Source organism: Puma concolor, chromosome A2 (genome assembly GCF_028749965.1).
Source record: "Puma concolor isolate L17-30 chromosome A2, mPumCon1.1.hap2, whole genome shotgun sequence".
In the NCBI taxonomy this organism is placed as follows: domain Eukaryota; kingdom Metazoa; phylum Chordata; class Mammalia; order Carnivora; family Felidae; genus Puma; species Puma concolor.
Window position 1 is genome coordinate 137,377,088 of NC_141668.1, and position 23,857 is coordinate 137,400,944.

Below are 23,857 nucleotides of genomic sequence, written 5' to 3' on the forward strand. Positions count from 1 at the left end.
CCCAGGCGCCCCAGAGTGTAGGTATATTTTGAAGGAAGAGGCGACAGAATTTTCTGATGGATTGGATGTGAGGTGTGTGACAGAGGAGTGAAATAACAAAAGTTCAGGCCAGAACAAACGCATCCAAGGTATTAATGACATAAGCAAGCTTGCTTTGGAGTTTAAAGAGCATTATATAAGGTGATATGAACTAGTTCATTTTGTCTCAGAGGCCAAATATTTGAGAGATTAAAATCTTATTCCATTCTACTATGACAGAAGGTATTTCATGTTTTTCACCAAATTTTAATTCTGTACAACTCCCTAGTCAGAGGTCCAGTTACAACAATGGTAGTTTTTAATCAGAAAAGGTTTTATTATAAGAAACAATGCCATCAGGTAAAAATGCAAAAAATTGTGCAATTATGGCAAAATGTTTAAAAATATCTACACATTTGCCCCCAAAGGACTACAGTACTTAACTACATACCTGAGCACTGAACATTGAATGCCATTTTAAACTGCTTCACGTCGGGAATCTGATTCCTTGCAGAGCACACCCTCTTTTCTTCATGCACCCATGAAATCAGCCTGATGCTTAAGCATCATCTTTGCAGGATAACAGAAAACAAAGATGGAAAATAAAGAATACGTTTCCTACTTTCCTATAACACAGTTACACCAAGTCCAGTTTCCAATGTGTAAAAAATACAGAGGAAAGTGCTACATACATTCTTCAAATGCAAAAACGAAGTTCAAGTGGGACTGGCATATGTTAGCCTAGATTTTAATTCTGTAGTCCCCATTGTGCCTTTTACTTTTATTCTCATCATCCTATGCAAATGTACCTTAAATATCTAAACACATACCCACACAAATTACTAATCTTAGTTTTCTAGGACCTCTTCTGAAATCATTTTAAAAGTGGCAAAATATCCCAGTTATATAATTTAAACAAATAGTTCTTCGTACAAAATTCAATATATATTCTACTCCTGTAGCAAATTCTAAGCCTTGGCTTTGACACACTATACTTAGATCACACCCCCGATATAAATTGTTATAGCAAAGGATCGACTGTTGTGCAGATGAACGGAATAAACCTACTGCAGAATTGACCACAGTATATTGTACCCCTATATGTCACACAGCACGTGTAAATTGCTAACTCACTGTTCTATGTCATGTTTTCAAGTAACACATTGTTCTAAATAAATACAGAAGATTGTCAAGAAGCGGCAGGAAATCTTAAGGTATTCAACAAAGCTTCCAAAAATAAATTACATGAACATCTCTTGCAAAAGTTAGGGATTTTTGTTTTGTCCTCCCGTCTGCGATGCAACACTGTAAAGATGCTTCAAAACACTCACAGCAAAAGCCCCCAAACAGCATGTAGATAAAGGAAAACAGAAGAAAAACTAGAGAGAGAAAAAAACAAGTGGTTGACAAAGTTTATAAAGAGATTATAGACATACTATCAAGGCCAGTAAGAAACCACATATCCAACTTCCCCAAGACTTGATTTTAAAATGTTAATTCTATAAATGCTGTCCACTTTAAATTCTGCTTCAGAAAACGTTCCTTACTTGCAGAGGTCAAGGACAAGCCGTTTGGAAAGTTTCTGAAAAACGAGGTATGTGAGGCAAAGAGGCAATGTTTCAAATTTGTTTCACAGTATCACATGACAATTTGTGCAAGAGTTTCTAATACAAACCATGCCAGTTTGTTTTCCTTAAGAGAATCAAAATATTCTACTTGAGGACAGACTCCGGGCTATCCATCTACTTTTTATCAATTATTCTAGGCATAGTAAAAAACAAGTCACTGATCCAAATATCCACCTTAGGTATGACCAATGAGTTGGTTTGTCCTTTATGTTAATAACTAACTGACTGTTAGAAATTCATCCGTTCAATATGAAAAGAGATTTAGTACCTATAATGCTATGGTTCTACTCACTCACCCTTTTCCTTCTCAGTCACCTTCAGCTAGAACAAGGTTTGCAATGTAAAAATATACATTACTATTAAGTGCAAAAATGAAAAAAAAAAAAGTGAGGTTTTAATGGTCATATGTAACTTAAAAGCCATTAAATTAGACCACCAAAGGAGTTCCATGTTTCTGGAAAACAAAAATGTAAAAGCAGGTGTAAAACTTCACATTATGCTCTGTGCAGAAGAGAAATAAGTTAACTTTCACTGTACCGATAATGAAGGGACAGGTGGAGGATGGAAAAGAAGGTCAGGCAACAAAATGGCCCGTGTTAGTGCAAACTGAGAGTAATGTTCTCACTATTCTGAGTCCAGTTAGATATCTTGCTGTCATGTAGACAGAGAATCCTGTGAAACCACAAGAGTTCAACAGGGAAAGTACGATGCCACAAAACAGGCCAATTTGAAAGGTAAGCATAGGCTCAGACAATTTAAACCTATCTAGGTATACACATGAATTCACTTACACCAGCACCAGCCACCTGTGAATTTAAGCCCTTTTCGGGATTTGTAAATAATGAGACAGTGTGAGCACACGAAAAAGTTATCAACAAAAAAACTACTAAAAACTTAGCTTAACTTAAACTTCCGTGGGAAATAGGAAACAATCAGACGAAAAGCTCTAAGACGTATTTGTTTTCCTTCAGCCTACTCTAATAACATATTTAAATCTCAGTACACTTGAAAACAGTACACAAATGTGTGTGTGTGTGTGTGTATGTATATACATATATATATATACATACTAAGAATGAGGGTCTAAGTTAGTGCTTCTCTGTGTTGGAGAGGTCACAGCTAAAGTCCTAGTGATATTGCCTCAAATTTTTACCCGTATTTAAAATAAAAAGTCACATCAAACTAGTTTGGATGTCTCTGACCAATAATACCCTAACTGCTCTTAAAAGAGTGCATAGTTGTTGATTCATCTGGTATCTCAGTGACGAATTATCACAAAATTCTAGAATGAAAAGGATTACTTTTATACCAGAAAAAAAAAAAATGCTGATAATTGCACTTTGTTACCTTTTGCTTAATGAAATGAAAACATCACAAGGATGAAAAGAAATCCCTCCTACACCATAATCTTTAAGAGCACCCATTGCCATATATAAATTCTCTCAGCTTCTTAAATACTGACAGCACTTCTTGTATCATTGTTTCCCCAAGCCCAAGATGCCAGTGAGCTCACTAAGGCCTGCTACTCATTAAAGTACTTTCTGAAGACACTGAGGATAGAGTTTAGCAACAGCACATTCAAAATGCCGGCCGAGGTCCCAGAGCCGATCTGGGGTCTCGTACACTTTCATCCACTGGTCAGTGACGTCGTCATATTGGTAAAGGGAATTTTTCCTGCTGGTTCTGAAGACATGTTCTTCAACGGTCACTTGGGTAGCTCGAACAAATAAATGGAGTTTATTCTGGAAAAGTACCAGTTTAAGGTACGGATTTATGGACTCATCACATGGAAAGTCCTTCTTCCGAGTCCATTTATTGAGCTCAATATCATAGGCTTCTACAGTGAACATACGTTGATGATTTCCACAGGTTCCAGCTATGTAGTAGATAGAGTCCTTGTATACAGCTGCTAAGCCCTGGATTCTAGGCACAGTCATGGGGGTTAAAAAACCCCAGTAGTCTTTTTGAGGCTCATAGAAGAGGAAAAATTCTCCTAAAAAAACAGAAAGAAAAACAAGAATATATATATATTTACATGTGTCTTTTTGGTTATATGTTGAAGAGCCTAATTTTCTAAATATTTCACTTTCTAAAAGATTTCTTGTATAATCTCCAGAGATACATTATATAGTATAAAATAGTTTAAAATGTCTTCATTCCATGGCAGAACATAACACGTAATATTATAGTCAACCTGAATTGGGGAGGGGTTCGAAATAGGGAGGGAGAAGGAGTTACTTTGACTTGAAGACAGAATAAGAATTGAGAGCTTGGCTCCATTTATTCTACCCAATGGTATATTTCAGAAAATTTATTTTAAGCCAGCTCTAAAAAAGCATAATTACTAATGGTTAGCCAGTACGATATCAGAGTATGTATACAGCTTCATCATGAACAAACCACTATAAATTTATGTGCTAATTATTTAATTAGAAGGCAGCACACGGAATTGTTCAGATGTGTGTCTACAGGCCATGGATATGTTTACTTTAGCACCGCCGTAATGCAAAGACAAATACTTAAGAGAAAAAAACATGGCTTTAACAGGATAGAAAACATACATTTCATGGAGTTGAATTTGGGTCACTTTTAATTCTATTTTGATGACAAAAGGGTGTGCGGAGACAGACTGCCAATATAAAAGTGTCCGCATGAATTTAACTAGCGAAGATTTACAAGAGTTTGGCTAACTATAACATTTGTATAAAATCCTTGATTTAAAAATCTGGACCCTTTATGAACAGATTATATGATATTCCAATAGCCACACATAGTACAGCATAAGCTTCTGACTATTTATGTCAACTTTATTTATATAAAGAGGCTTTGTTTAGATTAGAAATACCTACTTCTAAATTGAGCTTCCCCTTGAAAACTGAACTAGATTTACTCTTATCTACAGATTTAACGGACTACTCAGTAGTAGTGACACTATAATTTCCATTTTTCTTAGAGGAGCTTCTTAAACTACCACCTTTTGGTTGCACATCACCTACCCTCACTGACTTTTAACAGAATTCTTTTTTAATTTTTTTTTCTTTTTTTCATGTTTATTTATTTTTGAGACAGAGAGAGACAGAGCATGAACGGGGGAGGGTCAGAGAGAGAGGGAGACACAGAATCCCAAACAGGCTCCAGCCTCTGAGCTGTCAGCACAGAGCCCGACGCGGGGCTCGAACCCACGGACCGGGAGATCGTGACCTGAGCCGAAGTCGGACACTTAACCTAATGAGCCACCCAGGCGCCCCTTAACAGGATTCTTAATAAAGACAATAGAAATGAAAACTTTCTGGGGCGCCTGGGTGGCTCAGTCAGTAAAGCCTCTGACTTTGGCTCAGGTCATGACCTCATGATCTCCCTCTCAGCCCAGAGCCCACTTCAGATCCTCTCTCTGCCCCACCTTTGCTCATACTCTCTCTCTCAAAAATAAACAAACATGTTTAAAAAAAGAAAAGAAAAAGAAATTAAAACTAATGTGTACTACCTCTTTCCAATTTTTTTTTTTTTTTTTTTTTGAGAGAGAGAGAGACAGCATGAGAAGGGGAGGGCCAGAGAGAGAGGGAGAGATAGAATCCCAAGCAGCCTCCGGGCTGTCAGCAAAAGCCTGATGCAGGGCTCAAACTCATGAACCGTGAGATTGTGACCTGAGCCAAAATCAGAATCAGATGCCTAACTACTGAGCCACCCAGACACCCCCTACAAATTTCTTATAAAAAGGAAAGATGACAAACAAAGTAAATTTTTAAAATCTGAAGTCCTCTTTAAAAGCTTAACCAGTGAAAGGCAATTAAGAAAACTTTTAGAGTCTCAGATTCCTCTTACATAAAACATAATCTCAGGTTAAACAATGTTCATTCCAGCCCTGAAAATTCTATTAATTCATTATTACTTTGCTTTAGTATTTACATTAATACATAACCTTTACCTTACAACTGGGAATCTCTTAATTAATTATATCTCTACCAACTAACTGGTTAGCCAGCAAGACCAAAATATATGTAGAGAAATCTTCATCATATTGGAGGATATAACCTATGCAACCATACTGGACAGATTATGTACCCATTGTTATATTCCATTATTCAGCAAGACCAATAAACCTATCCATGCCCATGTTCCTATTTAACTAAAATAAGATACTAGTTAGTTAATACTCCTTTTGGAGAATTAAAATGATATTGAAGTTTAAACAAATGAGTTCAGGCATTTTGTGTCAAATAAGGATGACAAGCAAAGAATATATTTTTTTAATGGTGTGACAGCGAAAAAAATCTTATGTATCTATACAGAATCATCCCTTTTTTCTTATTTTATTAAAGTAATAGTGTGAGGAAAACATGTATAAGCAATTAAGAAACACAGGAAGAGGAATAAAGATGTTGGTAGTATCATCATCGCATTCAACATCCAAGCGACTAAAATGTCTACGAAACCGAACACAGGGAAAACATTATTTATCACCAATTAGAACCTTCGATAAATTATCTTATTTCTACTCACTTGGTCATTCTTTCTACTACTGCTGCTACATCATCTTTACCAGAGTCCTAGCCTTCAGTAGTTCAAACAAAAAAAATGTTGAAAGCTAAGTAGATTTGATAGTCCCTCTTCATCTGTAATAGCAAACGCAAGAAAAAGTGGCATCCCAAGTTTTTCACTGAAAAAGCTTAAAAACTTATTTTGAAAGGTATCACACACTGCGGTGAAATTAAAATCTAAAGACTGCAATTTCAAACTCTTTATAATTCCGTTTCATGACCTTGGCAATCCTAAGGTTGATCACAAAATTCTTTGTTCTTTTTTCTCTTTCAAACTAATCCACTAAGTTCCATAACAAGTAGTTGCTACATCTCTTGATTATGTATTATGGAAGAGTAAAAAGACATGTATCAATCAGACTTGCTCTCTTAAAGTCTTAAAAACGGCTCTGAAATAGTTTTCCCCAGAAGGCCAAACTAATACTTATCAGATTATGTTTTGAAAAATACTTATTCTACGTGATGTCAAAACACAGTAAGAACATAAAAACTTAACAGGCTCATTTAAAGATGCCTGCCTTTGTGGATTCAAAAGCTGATGGTCTTTAAACATCCTTTCTAGAATAGACTGTTCCCACCAACAGATTACGGTAAGAAGCCAGAGGTAGTCCCCAGTGAACAAGAACAAGCACCTGTTTTAACAGAAGTAGGTTATTCTGCTACCCTCTCATGGAGAATAAACCACTCAGGCACCTACCCTGTAAGACATAGATCTTCTCTTTGTACTCCACAGCATTATGAAACTCCATGGCAACAGGCATCGCACAAACGCTGGTCCAACAATTCTCTCTGCTATCGTAGCACTCCACGGATTTTAGTGAGTTTCTCCCATCACCTTCGTAAACACGACCTCCAATTGCATACATCTTACCACAGCAGTACACCAGTTTGCAGCCTATTCTCGCTCGCAGCAGGGGGGGCTTGGAGAGCCACCTGTTGGTGGAATGGTCATACATCCAGAAATCATTTTCTGCCTTATGGTCGATGGAGACCTCGCTGCTGCTCGGCCTGTACCCTCCTGCAATGTAAATGTCATTGTCTGGTGATACGAGAATCCCCACTTCTCTTAGATCATTTGGTGGTTTGCATAGTTTAAACACTCTTCCTGTGACTGTATCTAGACAAGGCACTGTTTGCTTCTTTCCTGAGTGTTTGTGGGCAGCATCAAAACATATGATCATTTCGGAGGCAGTCATTCCAAGTCTCTGTGTGCAGCCATTGGTACTGGATGGGCCCTTTTCTACATAGCTTTTGGCTATAGCCTGTGCAAACTGAGGTGGAATTTTCTCTATAAAGGCATCCTCCATCAGAGGAAAACGTATGCATTTGGCAAAAATTTCTGGAAGGTGCCCTTCTCTTTCATCCTGTTCATGTTCAAACCACCTTATGATGCTTTCATAAACATGCTCTTCTCGGTCTACGTTTAAGTCATCACTGTCTAATATACTTATCAGTTGGTCTTTTGTCAGCTGGAGAAACTCTTGTTCTTTGGTGACACACAGAAACTTCTTACGAATGTATTCTTTTGATCGATCTCCGAGTTCCTGATGACCATAATGATCCGCAAAGATGAAGACCCCAATAGAATTCTGCGGGTCCAAATGACTGATCATATACTTAGCACATTGGTCTTGGATGGAAGGAATCTGGAAGATGCTAGCTGCAGTGAACAAGGCTTGAACATTGGCCTCTGTCAGAACAACTCTGGAGGTGTAGGCATAGTTCAACACTAAATCCATGGATTCAGCTTCAACACCAACTATTCGAACTTCTTTTTGAGTACTTTCTGTAAGGCCGCTAGTGAACATGGATCTAGGAAGGAAAGAGTGGTTAATAGTATATCTGCACTCCATATAAAAAATTATGGTGGCAAATTTTTGGAGGTGTACAGTTACCACAGAGATAACCTTTGTCACGGAAAAAAATTTCCTAATGTGTTTCCTGATATGCCGAATGGGGGTAGAAGTTGATCATCTAGCATAAGGATTTAGCCTGCTTAATCTCGAAAATCCTACTCTGAGGGCCAGTCCCCTTTATGCCAACTCTGAGAAAAAGAATATACCTAAATAAAGCACACCGAAAGATGCCATGAAATATTCCAGGACACCTTACTTTCCTTGGAGTCCCTAGCGAACCTTCTTATCAGTTGCCTTAGGGACTTGAGATCTTAACTCACCAGACCAGTAAGAAAATTTAAGAATGCATGGAGGGTGTCAATGTAAGACACTGGCATATATAGACTGATTAAACTTTTCATGTCTCAGTGGAAATGTACAAGGCAACTTGTCCCCAAAATAGATCTTTAAAAATTTCATCTCAGAAAAACAGGATGTTCTTCGGAAGTTCATATTCTCTACCTACTCCCTTTATCTTTTGAATGCTTCCTTCATCATTGTAAGGAATATAAAGAACATCACTTCACTTTTCCTTCGACAGTGTGAAAACCTTTGCTTAAAGAAATATACTCCGTTTTCTCAAAGGTACCATATTTTACCCAGGTATATCTGAATATAAATAGATTATAGTAGGCTCAATATAATATGTACTTTTTTTTTAACGTTTATTTATTTTTGAGACAGAGAGAGACAGAGCATGAGCAGGGGAGGGGCAGAGAGAGAGGGAGACACAGAATCTGAAACAGGCTCCAGGCTCTGAGCTGTCAGCACAGAGCCCGACATAGGGCTCGAACTCATGGACTGTGAAATCATGACCTGAGCCGAAGTCGGACGCTTAACCGACTGAGTCACCCAGTGCCCCATGATACGTACTTCTAAAGAGAGTTTAAGAATTAATTCTTTGGAGATGACGGTTTTGAAAATCCCAAGCTTTTGCCTTTGAAAGCAGACTTTCTTATTTACTTCCTTACCTACTTACTTATTTATTTATTTATTTATTTATCTATTTATTGTAAATATCTGCATTTGTGGGCTCTTCTTGGCCAAAATATTAAGTAGCCAAAAGTCTGACTCTGTATTTAAGTGTTATTAGTCGTGTATACACATCATTTGCCTTTTTTTCCCCTCCTTTAAGGCTTCTTCCTGGACTGCTGTTAAAATTAAATACAAAAATCAAATCAAGGTTCTTTGAAAAAGATTTAAAGAAAAGGGCTGTTTGCCCTTGGGTGCTTAATAGATGTCTATTGAAGAAATCAACCTAACATTTGTGATAAAGTTGTTGATACAGTTCTAGGCCCTTCTCATTTTACAATGCTAGGTTGTAAAAAAAATATCCTTAACTAGTTAATTTTAAGATACAATGAGAAACACTGGGTATATACCTGGGTACAAGGACCCAGCTTGATGCCTGGGTTCACCACCTCTGAGTCCTATTTTGGCTTCTACAATGTAAATCTTAAGTTTAAGATCAAATGGGCTTTTTTTCATGAGTGAAAACTAGATGTCCCAATGTAGGAGCTGGTTTTCCAGTTCAGGTGCTGAAACACCCAGCTATACAGCTCCCAATTAAAAAGAAAAATAAAGCCTTTCATTAGGCAAAGATTAACTCCCAAAGGAGAACATTACCACATACCCCTTTATCATGGGAACTCTGCTGACTTGAATAGGCTGGCCTCACACACAGGAGCAGCGTGATACCTGATGGGTTCTCTGTTCTACTAGGTTCTTTCTGGAAATGGCACATAAAGATGGAGCATTTCCTCACACAAAATCCTGAGCAGCAGAAAGTTTCTAATGATCATGCAAATTTTAATTCTGACAGGTCACTGGGATCGTGACACAACCATGCCAGATTTCAAGCTATTCTTATTTTTCCACCAGTGATGCAAGACTTAGAAACTATTAAGTATGTCTTCCTCGATTTCACATAAGGAGCAGCACCAGTGCCAAGAAATTTCTGTACAAATAGCTCTTGCAAGAGATAAGAACCTAATCCTTAAGTTTTCTAGCCAAATACCTTCATCTGAATTCACCTCTCTTATGCTTAGAAACTTTTCCAAGCATTTCCTTAATTTCTTATAATTAAGAAAATCTACTATAGCATATTTCTTTTAAGGTGATTAGTCCAAGTCTTCAGAACTAATTTTAATTAAGTATAAAATTTAAATGATACAAGCCAGAGTATAAAATTTCAGTATAAAATATAGACATTTTCACTTTCAAGTTTCAATTTTTTTTAACTATCCAAATTTAACATACAATAGAAATTTCTGAAAGGCAACTTCAAAGAGGACCCACTCCTGTTTGTTAAAAGTCATGATAGTGACTAAGAAGCTTGGCTCTAGAATCAAATGCAGCCTCTGCCACTTAGTAGCTAGATGACTTAGGCAGTTCATTTAACCTCCCCGAATCTGAGTTTTTCACATTTAAAATGGAAATAACTGTACAGAGACAGGACTGTAAAGACATAAAAAACAATGTAGGTAAAGTAAGCTTAGCCCAGAATTTGATCAGTAGTAACCGGGACATATATTTAAATCCATGGATGAACTAACCATGTCTAACGGAGAGTCCGGACAAGCAAATCTCCCTAGGCAGTTTCCATTACCAGGCCCAACTTCCTACCTTCTGTGCATATCAGTTTCTTCTTTTTTCCTTCCAGCTCACTGCCTCATGATGGTTAATACTTAACAGTCCAATGACCTATCCCTAGGCAAGTCTTAATGGTTACATCATAAGCATCAGGCTATGAAGCGACTATATTTAACCCAGTATTCTGAGAAAGAGGAACCAGAAACTACGGTCTGGAACGCTACACTGAAAAGCACCCTGAAAAAGAAAAACAGCACTTTTAGACCGTAGTTGAGAAAATTAGTTCACTGTCTTTCAGACACTATTAGTGAACACTGAAAGGCTTAAAAAAATGAGCACTTGAAACCAAGGAAGTTAAACTCAAGCAGGAAACTGTATCAGTGATCTTGTCTTAAAGTAGGAAATTCTTTGTTAGATCCAGGTTTTAAAACTGTACTGCTGTAGCTTTTTGATACCCAAAGAAGAATGCAATGAAAATGAAAAGTTCACTTAAAAACACTTCTGGAAATCTTGGAAACGATCATGAGTCTGGAGCCTAAGATAACGCAGAAACTGTATTTCATTCATTTTATTTCATTGCTTTGACCCCTGTGGCGTTAAAACAAACTACCGAATGGTAATTTGCTTCCCAAGTTACGCGCTAGTAAGTTTTAAATTCTAAGAGTTACAGGCACCGGAGAAATATGTGTCATGGTTGGAGTTTTGGAACAAATACTAGATCAGCACTGTCCACCCAAACTTTTATCTGGGTTATACAACTGGCAGCTCCTACCTCCACGTGGCTACTGAGCACTTGAAATGTGGTTAGTTTGCCTGAGGCACTGAATTTTTTATTTTATTTAATTTAAAACAACGACGTTTAAAGAGCTGCATGTGGCCTGTGGCGGCCATGCTGAGCAGCCCAATTCTAGATTTTGTAGTTATTTGCCAGAAACAAACAAAAATATATTCACTCCCTTAAAAACCAACCACCTGAATTCTAGAAGAATCCATCAAGTCAAAAACAAGGGCTTAATAAAATAGGGCCTGTTACTTATTTTAAGGAAACAAACTCGCGGGTTTCATTTCATCGTCTCACCTCCGTTTTATAATCAAGTGGGCAATACTGAGGGACAAAGGGAACTCCGTGCGGACATCGACAGAAGTTTCTACCATCATCATACCTGAAGTAAGGGCTGATTGCAGCAAGAACGTTTCTATGACAGGAAAATGTTTTCCCGTGATCCACTTCCACTACAATGTCTGTCAACTGTCCTTCATCGTACATTGTTTTGAGTTGCTTAAGAATACTGCACGCATGGAAGGGGTCCATGGCATCATTGGCTGTGTCTGAAGATGGAATCCCATTCGGTGTTGGGGAAGACTTACTTAAATCTAGGAGAAAAATCGTACAACCACAAGAAGTTCCGAGCCAGTTACGGCGTTCACGCTCCCCCCGCCCCTAGAAAAATACATATTATGTGTAGAGACATACACCATCAAAAGGGACCGCGGGGTAGGATCTGGGAGAGAGAGAGAGAGAGAGGGCTGCGATGCAAGTTCAAGCACCAGCCTGTTCCTCCGGGAGCCCGGCGAGCCCGAAGCCCCGTGCTCGCCGAGGGACTGTGCCGGCAGAACAGTCTCGGCGTCTGCGGCGACTCCGCCGAGAGCCAGAACGTCCCAGCCGAGAACGGAGGGCAGCAGCCTCACGAGGGAAGCTCGATGGATGGCGGCCGCCAGTGCCCCCTCAACCGCCTGATGAACGCGTCGGGGTGGCGGCGGGTACCCGGCCTCCCCATCGCTGCCCAGCCGGACCGCCCACCGCCCTCCACGCCATCCATCCTCCCTCCCCTCATCCCTCTCCACCTCCCCATCCTTCCCTCCGGCTCCTCGTCGCCACCTCCTCAGCTCGCAGTCTAAGCCTGGACCGTGGCCCACCTCCCCCCTAACACACCTCCCTAGCCACCACACGACCCACCTGCCGACGCGGCCATTTCTCTACGGGGCCCGGCTCCAGCTATTTAAAGAGGAAATGTCATTTCGCTTCTCTCGCTCCCGGGTTCCGGCTCTTCTTAGCTTCACCTGGCCAATGGGGTGGCCTATGCATCCGGCTCCGCCCCCAGTCTCCGAGTTCCATGCTCCGATTGGCCATGAAGTGCGCAAGGCGCTTCGGGGAATGTAGTTTTATTGCCCCCGCTCCCGCGTGGTCCGAGTAGGGCGGAGGCTCAGGCCGGTGATTCCTATTGGCTGGTTCTGGCAGAGGTGGAGAGCTGGGAACTCGCCAGCCTGTGTCTGTGGGGCGTGCAGAGCCTGCCGGGAGAGGTAGTCTTCTGGCTGAGGAGAGCTGTCATTCTGAGGGGCTGGGGTAAGGAAAGCTCTTGAAGTGCAAATTTCCCCCATTTTAGGCCCCTCTCCAGGCCCCGGCTCTTTTTTTTTTTTTTTTCACCTTTTTTCTTCATTCCCTAAACCTCTCGCCAGTGACTAGCTTCCGGTCTGAGAGCGGGCTCTGCCTGAGGGCTGTGAAACCAGAAAAATTTGGAAATGGACAAGAGAGCTGTTGTCCAAAAATGCGAAGGAAATCTGACACTCCACCCTGAAGTAAAATATCAGGAGGCCCCAAAGCAAGCCATCTCTGATGAGTCACCTGTGACACCCAATTGAAATAGCATCGCCTTGGCCGAGTGCTCTGGTTTCTACAGATTAATTGGTCTGGTTACAACGGCTGCTCAGGATCTTTAACTCCCACTCATGCCTTGCTTTTCTCCAACACCCAGAGAACACCTGTTCCACTTTTAAGAGGGCGTGAAAAGTCTAGAGGGATTCAGGATGCTTTCCTTTTTGCTCCTGGGAAATGGAGAAGTTAAGATACTGAATGGTCTGAGATTTCCTTTGAAGAAATATTGGAGGGTGCCCTGAGCCTGAGCCAGGGATCATTACTGAAGCCCTGGCTCTTCCCTTACTAAATATCTGAACTTAGATAAGACCTTTTAAATCTGGGGCACTTAGCTATTCACCTGTACCATGTGAATTACAATTACTATTCCATCTACCCCATAGCCTACAGGCCTTTGGAAAGAAAGCAGAAATTTTACAGTTGACACGTTTTGATTTACTTGTCTTGTGTTTCTAGCGTCTAACAGGGTGCCTGGCACATGATAGATTCTTAATGTTTTAAAAACAAATGTAAGGCACAGGTGACCTCACCTTGGAAATGCTATTTGTAGACCTTTGAAACATAAGGAAGTATCATGAGTGAATGGGAAGGAATTCTTAGTAGAGATATAGATATTCTGTGCACATAGCTTTTCTAACACTGAAAAGATCAAAGAGTTGAGCTTCTTGATAAAGGATTTGGAACTTAAGTTGTGACTGAGAAAGAAAGAGAATGATGAAAAACAATCCAGTTCTAGCTCTGCTGAAAAATTTAGAGCTCGAAATACTATAATTCCATGCAAGTTAACAAGAATTGGCATTTCCTTGGGGCTGGGATATACAAACATTGATGTCTACACTATGTCTACACCCTGACTGTACCCTGTATACCCTGTCTGCACAGCTCTGCATGGATAAAATTGATTTAAACTTGATACTCAGAACTTTACATTTCCATTTTATTATGATCTCAGTGCTGTTGCTTTGTGACTTATGAAAATACTGGAGGTTTCACTCACCGTATTGAAAGTATTAAGACAAAACTGGCATCAATCCTTAGGGATTTAGCAAATAAAAATAGAGGACACGCAATATTTACAACATAAGTAAGATATTTGTTACCGAAAATTCAAAATTAATTGGGTGTTCTGCATTTTATCTGGCAACCTTTTCAAATATGTTAAAATATTGATTTCCTTTTTTTTTTAATGCATTATTTTTTGAAGTATCTTTATTTATTTTTTGAGAGAGTGCACACTTGCACACAAACAGGGGAGAGGCAGAAAGGGAGAGAGAGAACCCCAAGCAGGCTCAGCACTGTCTGCACAGAACCCACACGGGGCTTGAACTCACAAATTGTGAGCTCATGACCTGAGCAGAAATGAAGAGTCAGACATTTAACCAACTCAGCCACCCAGGCGCCCCTAAAATATTAATTTTCTTATGTTTTGTTTTTGTCCTCATAAACTATCTAAGCCTTAAGAAATTTGGCCAGTTTTCTTTTTCATTTAATTCTCACCTAATTAACAAATAGACTTGGCAATACAGTTTAATTGATTCAAAGAAAGCTTTTGATTCTTTGACCCACAAAAATTTCTGAATTTCTAGGTGGCAGGATACAAAGAACAAAGGCCAATCTAAATATAAATAGGAGAAAAAGTGAACATTTACAATTGCAAGGTTGCTGTTTATATGACACTGTAAATAGTCTCCATTCTACCGGGCAGATGGCATTACATAGTAAAGATTTCATCATCATTAGAAATGCATTAAAAAAGAGAAGAAGAAGAAGAAATAGGGGGATGTAAAAATTGAGCCAGTAGTCCCACATTACTCATTCTCAATGATCTTTAAGAATACAAAGGAGATTTTGTTTCAGGGTTGATACTAAACAGCCAAAGTCTACAGCTTTGTTTTCAAATAGCTCTAATTTGTAATTTTATAAGAACTTACTGCCAATCTAGAAAGGCAGCCCCAAAAGTAAGCCAGTTTTGTTAATGCCTTAAGTACTATATTTTCCTGTGAAGCATTGTCTCATATATTTATAATTTAAAGTAAAATTGAGTAAAGATGGAAATTGAAAAAGCAAACCAGATACTTGAGCGACCTATATTTAGTTCAAATGAGACACTTAGAGCTTTATTATTTTAATACTTAATTATCTAGGAACCAAAAGGAAAGGAGTTTGCTATAATCATGGTTGTTTGAGAAAAAAGTCCTTACGTTAAAACTCTACAAAGATGAAGTATTATGAAAGCAGCAAATTTGGAAAATGAGAAAATTGCACAGTTGCCTTGTTTTGTTTCTTTTTTTTTTTTTTAATGCTTCTACTTTAAGAGAATGACTTTCAGAAATTATCAACTGTGCCCAGGCTACTGTTGATAATAATACCACACAACACAAGAATGATAGCAGCCCTGATGCAGAAGGTATAAACGAAAATAGGACATCACCCTGCAAATCGATTCTGCTGTTTTCCAATTTCCCTGTTCAGTACTGGTTGAGGCTGTGAAATTGACCAGAGTAATATAAAATGAAAGTAAAGAGAGAATACCTGTGACTGCTACCTTTTAACAAATGACATCCTTCTGTATGTATCCTTCTCAGGCTATAACTATAGCAAAATGTGACATTTGTACTTGCTAACAACTTTTATGTTGGCTGAATTAATGCTTTATATTTGTATTTTTTTTTTAGTTTTTATATATATATAGAGAGAGAGCACAAGCCAGGGAGAAGGGCAGAGGGGGAGAGAGAGAATCTTAAACAGGTTCTACGCTCAGCATGGAGTCCAACTCGGGGCTTGGTCCCATGATCCTGGGATCATGACCTGAGCCCAAATCAAGAATCATGTGCTCAGCTCACCGAACCACCTAGGTGCCCCTGAATTAATGCTATAAATGAAGCAACAAAAGCTATTGTTTGCATATAAATTTAATACTGAAAAAAGTGGTTTTTTTGTAATGTCTAAAGCCTGATACTTTTCATATGATTTTGTTTCTTTTCAGTTCAAAACTCTAAAGAGATATTAACATCAGGTTTATTGATTGTACACTACTGGCCTTTGTTGTATTTTAATGTTTTAAATTTATTTTTAAGTCATCTCTACACCCAACATGGGACTCAAACTCATGAGCGAGATCAAAAGTTGCATGCTTTTCACACTGAGACAGCTAAGTACCCTATATTTCAATTTTAATTCCCTTGAAGTGATGTGAGGATTCAACATGATACTAACTAGAAGACTGCCTTTTGTGAATCACTGAATTTGACCATACAGAGGGATATTAAAACACACTGATTTGTCTTTTAAGTATTTGAAATTTAGCATATATATGAAAAACAAAAGACTGTAAAACTAGTGGCAGGCACATGCAATTCTCCCAAGATATTTATTACCATTCCCCAATCTGCATTCTGGGCAGGCACTGTGTAAGTAATATTCCTGAAATCAAAAACAATGGGGGAGGGCCCTGTGGGAGGTGATTTAGGTAAAGAGGGTGGAGCTCTCATGAATGGGATTAGTGCCCTTATAAAAGAGACCCCAGAGGGTTTCCACCCTGTGAGGGCAGGTAGAGAAGACAATAATTCCACGAACAGGATAGGAACCTCGCTAGAAACAAAACCTGCCATAGCCTTGATCTTAGATTTCCCAGACTCCAGAACTATGAGAAATTTCTACTGCTTATAAGCCACCTAATGTATGGTATTCTGTTACAGCAGCCTAACTCGACTAAGGGGTGTGTGTGTGTGTGTGTGTGTGTGTGTGTGTGTGTGTGTGATATAAGGTATATATAGGAATATATATGTATATGATTTTATCCATATACATATACATTTTATCCATTGAGATAAAACATGAAAATTCACATTTTCACATAAAACTCGACTAAAAAAATGAGGACTGAGGGCAGCCCTAGTTGGAATAAAAGAAGCCTTTCAGAAAATTGATGAGGTTTTGTCCAGCTGGTGTGAGATTTCAGCTAGGCACCAAAGGAGGATATACCACAGAGATATTCACAAAAGGGATAGAGTATGTTCTTACCCATTTGCTTTATCTTGGCTTGACACACAAGGTAAAGCATTAATTCATCCATACTTTAGTATTGATAGGGCTTAATTCAGGGCTTGAACAAGGATAAGAAGTTCATGGCTATGTGTCACCTACATTATTTCACTGAATTTCATGTTTTAATTAAATGGTATAAGAACAGTGTTACAAATGAAGAGACTAATGAGTGGAGAACTTAAATAATTTGTCCATACTCAGACAGAGATCTTTGGCTCTAAAGCCAACTCTGTTTTGATTACAGTATATAAAGGTCCCTAGGAATAAGACAGAGTATTGAAAATAAGATGTTGTAGAATTTTTTTCTCCTTTAAACAGGTCTTGGTCTGTATCAAATCATAGTCAAATAGTATCTGCGAGTATTTATCAAATGGACAGTACTATTGGTGTAGGTTTGAGATACTTTCATGCCCCAAGAAATGGAAAAAAAATTTAAAGTCACAGGGGAAATAGTCACACTGTTAAAGTAATTTGACTTTGTCAGACTGAACTGATAGATTTAAAGGTATAATAACTTAGTATTTTTTATCTTTCCACTAAATAATTAAATAAAATGCTTAAATATGTATAAATATGATTAATCATTAATATTTATTAACTTGACTATTTTTCACCATTCTACTGCAAGATTGAATTATTTTACAAGACTGGAAACTGAATGGAATTACCATACTGGACCCTTGAGTTATTTGATAATATTTAAGCTTAGAATCTGTGTGAGAGTCAAGGCCACAGTCAAATGTGAGACTTCAACACCCTTCCCTGCTTGAAGATGAGCTTATAATCCAAATGGGATGAATGGAACTAAACAACAATTGTTGATTTTCTCTAACCTCAGTCATGATCTGAATTTTTTTTTTTTCTCTGAAGCTTACAGAATCACAAAAAAACCAAATGGGAGGGAATATCAGAGGGCAGTAGTCTTCAGCATGTAGACACAGGAAATGAAATTTGGGCAGAATCGGCATCAGAAACAGGAAAGGAGTACATTAAACACAGCAGAGAAAACACAGAGGATAAGGAGTTAATTGTACTTTAATCCCCCAAACTATCCATATTTATAAAGCAAATGTGTTGGTGTACCGCAGTAATTTCAGGGATATTTAATTTTTATTTCTGGTTGTTGTATCACAGGGTTTCTGAATCTCTGCATTACTGACATTTGCAGCCAGATAACTCTTTGTCATGGTGGGGTGTCCTGTGCATTATCAGATACTTAGCGACACCAACACCCCTGGCCCCTACCCATCAGATGCCAGTAACGCCTCTCACAAAGATGTGTCAACCAAAAATGTCCCCAGAGATTCTCAAATGTCCCTTATGGGGAAAGTTGTCCCATGTTGAGAACCACTAAATAATTAAATTAAATGGTTAAATATGTATATATATAATCATTGCAGATAATGACAAATTAATTTTTATTTTTCATGGCATATTAACCCGTTTGCAGCTTACTCATAGATAAACCTGAGCAGGAACCTGGGATGCAGCTACAGTAAAAGCCTGGTTTGTGAGCATAATTCGTTCCGGAAACATGTTTGTAATCCCAAGCACTCGTATATCGAAGCGAATTTCCCCATAAGAAATAATGGAAACTCAGATGAGTTGTTCCACAACCTGACAATATTCATATAAAAGTGGCTATAATACTGTAATGTCATACAAAATAATAAAGAAAATACACAATATAAAAAAATAAATTAACCTGCACTTGCCTTTGAAAATCTTCGTGGCTTGTGTGAGGAAGACGAGAGAGGTAGGTTATTGTGTAGGATAACTTTCACTATCACTTATGGAACCACTGCTCTCTCTTGGCTCGATGGAATCTTTTTCTGCATTGGGGCCATCGTATATGCTCACACAGATGTGTGATAAACTCTTAGCATATACTGTATTTAATGTAACTGGCAATAAGGCAGCCAAAGAAGAGCTCTATATCTGCTGGCAGCCTGACCTAGAATGAAGCAAAGCTTCCCTTGTATGGAAGTGAAGCTTACTCTTACATGGAAAAGCAAAGGACTGTCTATAGGTGCTTTGAAGTGACAGAAAATACACTTCCAACCTTCTGAAAAATGACTGATATCTGCCAAACACTGTGGTTTGATACCGAGCATCCAAGCATGGGAGTCAAGCACCCACAATCCTGCATAGGGAAAGAGAGAGAGGAACCATTGGCTCAGCTGTGATCATGTGACATTCCATATCACCTACAACTTCTATTGCAAGACATGGCTCATTTATCAAGTTAAAATTTATTAGAAATGTTTGCTCATCTTGCAGAACACTTGCAGAACAAATTACTCATGATGCAAGGTTTTACTGTATTTTCCTACCTCAATACTGTGTCATAGGCTCATCATCAGTGATCTCTAGCCTTTCAAATGGTAAGGGAAGAGGAATCAAACCACCCCCATAGGCGTTCTGAATGCAAATGTCTGTGATATTAAAACTAGCACGTATATGTAAGGATAAAGTATGGGATTGACTCTTACTAATGTCCAGCACAGGCAAGCAGACATTCTGCTCATTGCAGTTACTCAGAGACCCAAACTGATGGAGCAGCCACCATTGCAAATGTTCATGGTCACTGTGCCAGAAAGAAAATGTTGGTGCCAAAGGCAGGCTGCCCCAAGATGGGTCACTTTGGTATGAATGTTATTTTGAGTTAAAAGAAATCAAAACCTGGCAGATTCAGAAAAGCTCTTGACCTCCCACTCAATGGCGGTTTGTACCAGGACGAAACCTATTAACAAAGATTCCCCTTTACCTGAGAAATTTAGCTACAGAACAGGGAAAGCTTTGTTTTCTGAACATCGCCTCTCATCTTCCTGCTAATGGTCTTTGTCCCCTTTGTATCCTCAAACATCTACCCCTCTCGTACCTCATAGAAGCATCATGTTGCCTCACTGTCTTTGGAATTTCATGTGTGTGTGGATTCCCCATACAAACACCATCAAATTTGACTTTCTCCTGTTTATCTGCCTCACCTCAATTTGATTCTTGGTCCAACTAGAAGGACCTTGAAGGGCAGAGGAAATTCTCCCTTCCTAACAAAAGTATGTGGTAAATTGTGCACCCAGGTTTTAAAGTTTTCACCTAGAAAGACATGCATCACTTCTCTTCCCATTTCATTGGCCAGAAGAGTCATGTGGCCACTCTTAAGTGCACCAGCATATGGGATGGGAAGTCCAATTCTACTGTTCTCAGAAGCAGCAAGGCCAGAGACCAACATCAATGACAAACATACCGTGTAAGGATTGTGCTAGACACTTTTAGTGATGCAGGAGTAAATAACACCTAGTACCAGCTCTCGGTGACCTGGCAATTAGGAAGAGAATCTGTAGCATACACACATGACTTTAAAACAAACCAACAGTTGCTACAATTATTTTCCACCAATCACATGGGAAAAAGAAACCAAAGCCAACTGTCTATTGCAGGGGTCCTCCACCAGGGTGAATTTGTCCCCCAGAGGATATTTTTGGTTTTCACATATTAAAATGTTGCAGAGGAGCCAGGGAGGTTGCTAAGTATCCTACAACTCACAGCAAAGCTCCCCACACACAAAAGAAACTATCTGGCCCCAAATGTCTAAGGTGCTGAGGCTGAAAAACTCTGGTTTATAATTTTCAGACTTTCTCACACACACTTCTACGTCCACTGAAATGAGTATTAGGCCTGTCAAATATCTGTAGTTGAGACCTTACTAGACAGAAGTAACCAGAAGCCCACGTGTGCTCTGATGAGGAAGCTTGGGGCAAGCTGAGGGCAACATACAGGCTGCACCCCACCCCCAACCCCCACCACCAAGGTGGAATATGTGTGATAGTCCTCAGACACTCCTGGCTACCCAAGAACAAAGGAAAGGAGTTTAAGTGCTTGCCATGGTAATGTGGGAAACTAAGGCAAATGAAAAATTAAATTCCCTTACTGCCTACAGCCCATCCACAAGTCCTTGAAACCAGCAGATTGACCTCCCTCTAGGACTCAGCTGCCTCGATAATGACATTTTGCTAGGGGCAAAAGAGAACCTTAGCTTAGTTTAACATTATCCCAACCTTGATGATCCTATAAGTCAACGTCCTTTATCTCAACTGCCCCAAGATACATGCTGGCAATCATACTGCAAGCTGATGGCCCCCTGATATGCATCGGAAGGGTCTTATGACTGAGGTTTTATTAAATGGTAATAAATGGTGTTTCCCTAGCAACAGCTAGCCCCTCAGGGTCCTGGAAACCTTGCTTCCAAAATTCTATGGAGACTTATTCTATCCCTGACCCCTTCCCAACCTGAGGGTATATAGTGAGTTGCCTGTCACGACCCCATGCAGCACTTCCTGCCCATGGATCCTGTCCCCATGCTTTAATGAAATCATCTTTTTGCACCAAAGATGTCTTCAAGAATTCTTTCTTGGCCGTCAGCCCTGGACCCCACGAACTCCCCATCACCCCCATAACTTAATCATGCTCTACCATCATACATTTCATGTTCAGGTATGGTACTTTTATTCAGAAGTGCACATCTGGTACATCCGTTTTGAGATCCACATGAGAGCTGACTATATTTTCCATTTTTTTCCCCAAAAAGACTTTGAAATTCAAATTTAAAGCATTGCTTTTCAAAACAGTACCGCAAACATGTATGCCAACTTAATTAGAGCGAAGTTTAGTCCCGGTGAGAGGAAAAAAAAGTGGCATGAGTTAACGAGATGCTTACCATGGATAATAAGTTTTATATCAGGTTATGGTAAGACCTTGACAGGGTCACCTTTCTCTAGGAACAGTCCACCATGATAGGAGCAGTCAAGAAACGATGGACAATAGGGAGTGACCAAGCAAAGGGGGTGTGCTAAAGCTCAGGGGTACTAATTGAGTTTGTGAGACAACTTTTTACAGACACAAATGAATGCAGAAGCAAGAGAGGCATGTGGAATGAATTCTTTATACCTAAAGACTGGGAGCTATAAGTAAACTACACTGAGGGAATTTTAACCTTCCAAAGTCAACTTGTGTTTGAATTTGGGTTTAAAGTTAGTTCCCAGACAGCGAATTTTGTTTTCTGGTCTGAGCCTCAAGCCTGAGGCTTGCAGATGACTGGTTCCAGAGGCATGATGTGGTGCTTGGCAAAAGGATATTTGTGGGCTGTTAATCTGTGAATCAAAAGGCAAACCCTGGCCCAGCAGCATGTTAATCCTGATGGCTGAGAGGAAGCCAATACAATCATTTACAAGAATGATCCCAGTTTGGGGTCTCCAAACTATGTTTGGAATGTACCAAATCAATAAATTGCTAACTTTTCCACCTGTGTTAGCTCACTGTCTCCTCAGGGGGTTGAAGCTTGTAGCACAAATCCAAATCCAAATACTTTCCTCATTACTCAGACTACAACAGGTTAAAGGAGCAGGCCTAAACCCACTTTGGAATTCTTTTATTTACAAGTTTCCTGAAGTCACAAGGGAAATGTAATTGTTATGCAAATTCTTCATAAAAAAAAAAAATGGCCCCTTTCATATCTGTCCTTGGTGAATACCAACCATTTTTTCCCTTTTATTCTCTGGGTTATGTTTATTAAGTAAATGTATTTGGTCAAACAATATAGGCTCAAGTCTTTAGGAGTGATGGGTCCATAATTCCTGCAACTTGTTCTCAAATGTTTTGGCACAAATCCTAGGTATAAAAGTTTACACACACCCAGGAATAAAGCAAATTTGGCAACATGTTATCTTTTTGATAAACTGAAATGAAGAGTTTACTGGATTCATTGTACTGCTTTTGCAGGTTTAAATTTTTCAAGCAAAAAAAAGTAGAAATAAATAAACAAAAACCCCAGATGTGTAAGGTAGCAGAAAGGAAGAGCTTTTATGATGTAAACTTGAAATCTTAAAATGAGATAACATTAAAAATTGTCTTAGTTTTTTCCTTAGAGAAAATGCGGTAGAAATAATAATATTAGGATATGATGGAACACACTATTCAAATCTTTGTTAAATCATATTGATGATGCTTCTCTCCCCAGGGTGTATTTTCAACAGTGATGGTGGAGGATTCCAGATTTAGCCACATAATGTCAACTGGTTCCTTTCCTTACCAACAAGAAGGCATACTCAGGCAAAAATAAAGGTAAGCTTTTTTAGCATGATTCAGTCTGAGTTGACTTTGATTCATCAGCACTGGGCCCTAAGCTGCTTCGCTAAGTAGCTACAGATTGTACTGAGATAAAAAGTGCTTAATTAGCACTCAGTGCTTACAAGGTCTGACAGTTATTGTAGTGGGTTGTACCTTGAATATCTCCTTGCTGAATGATTCCATGGACTGAATTGTGTCCCTCGGAATTTCTATGTTGAAGGCCTAACTCCTGTTATATAACAAAAATTCAGCTGAATAAATTTTAAATCTAATTGGCTTTAATGAATGATTCATGTCTCAGGCAGCATCCCATCTAGCAAATAGAAAGGAGCAAAAAAGAGCTACAGAAAAGGTTTTAAA

The 23,857-nt window shown here is 39.0% G+C and overlaps 1 protein-coding gene and 1 long non-coding RNA gene across 3 annotated transcripts in view; one reads left to right on the forward strand and one right to left on the reverse strand.

Annotated features, from left to right (window-relative positions):
- Window positions 1-23,481, forward strand: part of LOC147583555 (uncharacterized) — a 225,010-nt gene extending 201,529 nt beyond the window's left edge. The window contains exon 5 of the long non-coding RNA XR_015243174.1: window positions 23,388-23,481. This is a non-coding gene — a long non-coding RNA (uncharacterized LOC147583555). The remainder of the gene's footprint in view (window positions 1-23,387) is intronic.
- On the reverse strand, window positions 332-12,738 carry KBTBD8 (kelch repeat and BTB domain containing 8). Of its 2 annotated transcripts, XM_025916519.2 has the most exons (4): window positions 12,629-12,738; window positions 11,835-12,045; window positions 6,882-7,996; window positions 332-3,639 (listed from the first exon to the last, which is right to left on the reverse strand). In XM_025916519.2, exons 1-4 carry the CDS (start codon window positions 12,642-12,644, stop codon window positions 3,176-3,178), a joined length of 1,806 nt encoding a protein of 601 aa, XP_025772304.1. In that variant the 5' UTR covers window positions 12,645-12,738; the 3' UTR covers window positions 332-3,175. The 2 variants fall into 2 exon arrangements, with proteins under 2 accessions (XP_025772304.1, XP_086553755.1); XM_086697629.1 differs by lacking the exon at window positions 11,835-12,045 and having other exon boundaries at window positions 12,629-12,691.
- Window positions 23,482-23,857: the final 376 nt, after the last annotated feature.